Source organism: Cariama cristata, unplaced genomic scaffold, assembly GCF_000690535.1.
Source record: "Cariama cristata isolate BGI_N322 unplaced genomic scaffold, ASM69053v1 scaffold31128, whole genome shotgun sequence".
Lineage (NCBI taxonomy): Eukaryota > Metazoa > Chordata > Aves > Cariamiformes > Cariamidae > Cariama > Cariama cristata.
In genome coordinates, this window is record NW_009631090.1 from 5,313 (window position 1) to 11,055 (window position 5,743).

At 45.0% G+C, this 5,743-nt stretch overlaps 1 protein-coding gene across 1 annotated transcript; it reads right to left on the reverse strand.

The window, feature by feature from the left end:
• Positions 1 to 5,555: 5,555 nt before the first annotated feature.
• On the reverse strand, positions 5,556 to 5,669 carry LOC104166032 (chromosome unknown open reading frame, human C16orf47). Its single transcript, XM_009705833.1, has one exon. It carries the CDS (start codon positions 5,667 to 5,669, stop codon positions 5,556 to 5,558), a length of 114 nt encoding a protein of 37 aa, XP_009704135.1.
• Between the last annotated feature and the right edge of the window lie 74 nt (positions 5,670 to 5,743).

The following is a 5,743-nucleotide window of genomic DNA, read 5'->3' on the forward strand; positions in this document are numbered from 1 at the left end:
GAGTGCTGACCATCTTTCAGGAAAACGAGTATTATTGTTAAAACAGGTATAAATCATTCATGGCTTCAGCTTTTGTGTCAAACTGTACATGAAAATAAGTAGTAGGCTGGGTAATTTATTTACCTTTTGGTGGTTATTCTTATGATTTCATGATCATATTCTGTGATTCATAAACATTGGCCGAATGCCATTTTGTTCTCATTTTAGCTTTTCAATATTGCAGTGGTTATTCTGATTTTCATCTTTAACAAGTTCAAGACTGGTGCAGAATTGCTTGATCCAAGCACAAATATAATCTCATTTCAAGGAGGAAAAACTTATTTTAAGCTAATTCCACAGTATTCAACACAATTATTGAGACCAACAACTTGTTATGTTTTTGTATTTTGCTAAAAGAAATGTTTCTTTGAAAATTGGTGTAGAAACACACACGTTCAAAGACTTTTCAAAAACAAAGCATATAGTGTATACAACTATATGAATAGTTTCTGGTTGAAAATTACATGGGATACTGGAAAGAGGAGACTGTAAAAAGTTGGAAATTCCTCAACAGCCCTGCAAAGCGAGAAGTCTAGCTCCAAACACCTGGTTACTGGAATGATATTACAGACCCGGGAGACCCTTACATTGACTTTTGGGATGCTGCTGGCCATTCACATTGCATTTTGTATCCCAAACTACCTCTGCATTGAATTTTCTTTTCCAGTGAAAAGAGAATCAGAGCTAACGGGTCACCAGACACCCATATCACACAGCTTGCCTGTTGATACACTAGCGTTAAATGCCTTTCATAAAGCTCCATCAATTCCAACTCTTCCTAGTATGGTCAATGAGTAGGAATTGCTGAGATAAACTTATTACGGACCCATTAGCTGCACCCTATATAGCAAAAGTTTTCAGGCATTTTGGACTAGAAGAGCACTGTCAGTTCCCAATATTTATCACATACTGGCACGTATGCAATCAAACGCTAACTGAAAACATTACAAAGCTAAAATAAATTAAAAGCCAAGGTAAATGAGAATAATGTCCTAAACTCTGGATTTCATGAGCAGATTGATCACAAATTGGGATGAAGGGAGTGCAAGTCAGACCAACTCACTTTTAGACAGTGATACATCTGAAGAGGTTCCAAATGTACAGCCCGTTCCAGCCACCATCCCTAGACAGACACACTGGAAACAAATCCGGTCTAATCTATGCAGCGAACGCCCTGGAAGAATAACTCTAAAATGACTGTGTGTGTCTCTCAGTCCAAGTCCCACACTGGTCTCCGACCACTAAAGTTGGCATTTTCCTGCCAGTTCTCCTTCAGAAGTAGCTAGGAGGAAGCTCACACATTAGTAAATGGTTTAATAAAGATCACTTCCTATCTCCTGTAATCAAATGGTGAGCAAAGATGGCTAACACTCAATCGAAAGAGGAAATTGTATTTCTGTCTTTGAAGGCACATTAAAGATGAATCTAAAAAAAATCCTAAGTGGATGCTGAAGAACTAATCCATTTGCACAATTCCTATTTTTGAAGAAGTTAACTAAGAAATCAGCACGAAGCTATTTGTAAGCATATCTATCCACATTTAGTGCCCAAGATAATGCCAAGACCAGGACATTTAGGAGGCACAGGAGAATAAGGGAGCAACATCAGCATGCTCAGTTTTAGGCTTCTCCTCAGTATTTTACACGGTCACTCACAGGACCATGAGAACATTGCCAGAACAGCAGAAACACAAAGCATTTGAACCTACTTACGGGGTCAGCCCTCAGAACCCCTTCAGAACAGGAATCACTTGAGGAGTTAAGGTTCCTCTGGATACCTTCTTCATACTGGAAACATACAGTGCTAGCCCTCAAATCATCAGTTTTTACATTGATAATGACACAGTAGACAACCTTGCATTCCGACAAGTGGCACCCTGCCTCTATTGATCCATACTCGCCGTACCTGGGGCCCTGGACTGAGCCGGTGCACCCACACTATGGGTTTTGAGAAGTGTCACTGAACCAGCTGCACCCCCATCAAGACCCCAGCAGCTCCTTTCTCCACAGACAGCACAGTGTCCCTGCATTTCACTCCCTCTGCTGGCTCCACTTTATATATCAAATGAAGCTTTTTCAAGACCTTAAATTTCTTTAAGGCTGGGATATCTAAAAGTTCACCTCGATCTTCAAGCTCCTGGGTCTGCTCAGCTCCCCTCTCCTTACAGGCACCGCGGCGGGCAGGGACAGAGCCCTCCTGGCTCCTGCGCCAAGCCGTGGCATCCCGAGCTCAGGACAGGACCGTGGAAGCACCACCAGCACCTCCAGTTGCCAGTCTGAGTGGGAAGTGTGCGGCTCTGGTCTAGGTTTGGCGCTCCCACCTCCAAAACAGAGCAGGGCCTCACCTTGACAGCTCTGTAACTGTTGACTGCAAAAGCCTTGTGTACCTGCATGTAAATTCAGTCATGGCCAAGTGCCATGCTGGGCCATATGCATGCTGCCAGCGCCTCTTGGCTTTATGTACCTTCCAGAGAAAACCAGAGTATATTAAAGTGTCTCCCCTGGACGCTGCTCTGCGGTGTGCTCCCAGAGTTTTATCCCATTTCCACTGGATGCTGATCATTCCTGTTAGCACGACATTCACTTCAGTGAGGGGCAATGCCTGCTCTCTCTCCTAGCAACAATTAAGCAGGACTTCTGCTTCATCCTTACAGCAATACCTCTTCTGGTTCTCACTGTTTACTCAGTATTATTTTTACTTCTGCATTCACAATGCACAACAGGAAAAATACTAGCTTTGAGTTGGTCAGAAGGGGCCGTGTTGGAAGACATACGCTGTCCTTGTCAGTGGAGCAGCAGACATCGCCACTGCCAACTTCTCCAGGTGTTTCTCCCAGCCAGCCAGCATCAGTTTCATCCTGTTTGGATCAAGCCGCTGCCAAACGGGGACCGTTCTGGTGGACACACAATGGAGAAGCACGCTGTAGGCTTGCTGAGGTCACTCACTGCAGCAGGCTTAGTTACCCCAGCCCCATGTTCACTGGAAAGGGAGGACTTGAAATAGCCAATAACATAAAAAGCGTTATGCACTTTATACGCATCTCACAAGGCACTGACTACCACTACAGAGAGGTCGGTCTGCTCATCCTGCCGTCATCTGGAAACCCACTAAGGCTGCTGAAGAGCCAAGAAATCCAAAATGGACAACCAATCTTATAGGTGCATGAGAAATTCTTTCTTCTTGGCTTCTTGTATTGCCATAGTATTTGCTTTCTCTCTATAGTTCCTGTTGAAAAGGAAATGTGTAACAATCACAGCTCTCTTCTCTACATACAGACACGTGTTCTGCGAGTGGAAATGGCCTTCAAATACGGTATTTGAAAAAAAAAAAAGAAAAAAACCCTTTAACTCTGTAAATTAGAAACACACCTCTTAAGTTTCAAATAACACAAAAGTTAACAATCTGTGGGTGCATGTTAGCGTTGCCATGGCTCTGCATAAAGACCTGCAAAGTCAAGTGCTTCTTCCATACTCTCGGGAAGGCAGTAAGGAATATTAGCCCTCTTGGGTAATACTCACTGATGTCGCCATGCTACGCAGACGTATTCTTATGCAATTTTTTGCTTTCCAGTAGCCACGTGACTTTCTAAGGCAAGAATTACTTAATGTGCAGTTCCTGTCTGAAATGACCCATCCAAAGTATTCAAAACAAGTTTCAAGCAAACCACACATCTCAAGCTTCTGCATTAGGCAGATATTATTGTTATTTAACAAGTGGGAAAACTGAAGTAATGTTGGGTTTTTTTTTTTAAAGGAGGGCAGATGCTGCAAGTGTGCAGGCACCGAACATTCTCGGTGATTGTCTAAACCTAGGAAGAAGCACTGAAAAAAACCAGGTATGACAGAGGCTGTATATTTGGGCATGAATCCCCCCCAAACCATTAATGCTTTTTGCCAGGCACGCATTCACCCTGCCACAGAAACTAATCTTGTAGCTCATTGTTCAAATTCAAATACTCATTTGCAGTTATTTTGTATTTCAGATTTTCAGTATTTCTTCCTCGGTAACATATCAGGCTGCATACCCCAAACCCAAACCAAAGTTGCATTCTACACTGTGGTTATAAGGGAGTTAAAGTTCAGGTTTCTAATTGCTCTCTTGAGGCCTTATTACTTGTTGATTAGGTCCTTTTGGGAACAGCATCAAACCTATAATAATAAACACTCATTTCACTGGGAAGTTTGTAGCCGCTGTGGCAGCCCTGCGGCCCTTCTGCCTCTGTAACCGCACAGGTATAAACCAAGCAGCAAACCTCTGTTTGTAACTTCTCCAAGAGGCTTTCCAGGCTGGACATGTCTGATCCACAGCCTTTTTAGCAGCTGGGTTAAGAACTGCATCTTCACCTGTGGCAAAGGCGCTTGGTCCTCTCCTCTCTCCAAGCCTACGAATCAAAGCTGCTAAGCGGGGTCTGATCCAGGAGCGTGTGTGTGGAGTGAGCCTGTCTATGCAAAGACATCTGTTAGGTTTCCTTCAAAACAGTTGCTAGTTTCCTAAATGCTGGCAGTTTTGGGGACAGCAGCAAGTATAGGAGAAGTAAGACTGCCAGCATACTGCTGTTTGCCGGTCAGTTTTGCAGAGATTCCTCCTATCAATATTCATAGAGCTTTATCTCCGTGTTACGTTATGGCATCTAAACCGGACAGATGGCTCGAAGGTGCTATCCTGAAGCTTGTGTGCTTCATGCTTCAGCAAAACAATCTGATGTATCAGGATGCTGAACATTTGCTGGTCTTGATATAGTTTCTAGGCTATACCTCTTGGTGCACTGAGCCTCCTCCCATGGGTGCCCCGTGGCTCCCAGCCAGCCCCACGGGAGCTGCAGGCCGGTGCCTGGGTGCTGGGTTGGGGCTGGCTCTGCCGGAGGCTGGGGATGCTGTGTCCCGCCGGAGCACGTGGGGCTCATGGGGACACGGCGCTTGGACACCAAACTGCAACAGAAGGGGGTCTGCTGATGAGAAGCTGTGACAAAACAGGCGCAAGACGCCTACTGCCCAGCTAGCTGGTCATCCCATCCCCATTTCTGATCAGCACTGATGTTCTTAATTTTCAAAACCACCAAGTTCTCCTAACTGGAATGGTTTGAGGTGTAATTTTCAGTCGAGGTCCTTTGAAAGTACTTGGATAGCATCATTTTTACAAGTTGGATTTCAGAGGGGAGGGGGAAAATAGCATGGTCTCATATAATCTGGGGCAGGAGAGAAGTTGCTGTAAGTCTCTGATCTCTGCGAGTCTCTGAAGAAGGGCACCAGGTCTCCTTGAAACCCCTCCGTAATGAATTAGCCTGAAGTAAAAGTAGGTGTTTATCTCAAGTCGTTGCCTCAAATAGCTGGCTACCTGTTGGAAGAAGGGTCTGATCGATGCAAACTAAGGCAGCCATGCGTGAGCTGTTACACAGTGGTTAGTATTGATCAGAGCTAACGGCAATAGGAATGTGGAGCGGACTGACAGGCGGAGAAGAGGGAAGGAGGAAACGGCCTTCATTGGTGGCAGACGTACAGAGGAAAGCCGATAAAAAGTCAATTCCACTTAACTGAACGGCTGCTAACTAAATATTTTTGGGGCCAGAGCCTTCCCAGATAGCAGCTGGAGTGTCTCAGCTTCGGAACTGAGACATCAAGTGAGCGTGGCATCGACGGCTGAGATAAGAGATGCTCGTGACGGCCAGCGGAGCAGGAGAGGCTGACAAGCCTGCACGCCAGCCCTG

Coding starts and splice junctions, on each gene's coding strand:
- LOC104166032 (XM_009705833.1), bottom strand. CDS start 5,669: ATGCCACGCTCACTTGATGTCTCAGTTCCGAAGCTGAGACACTCCAGC.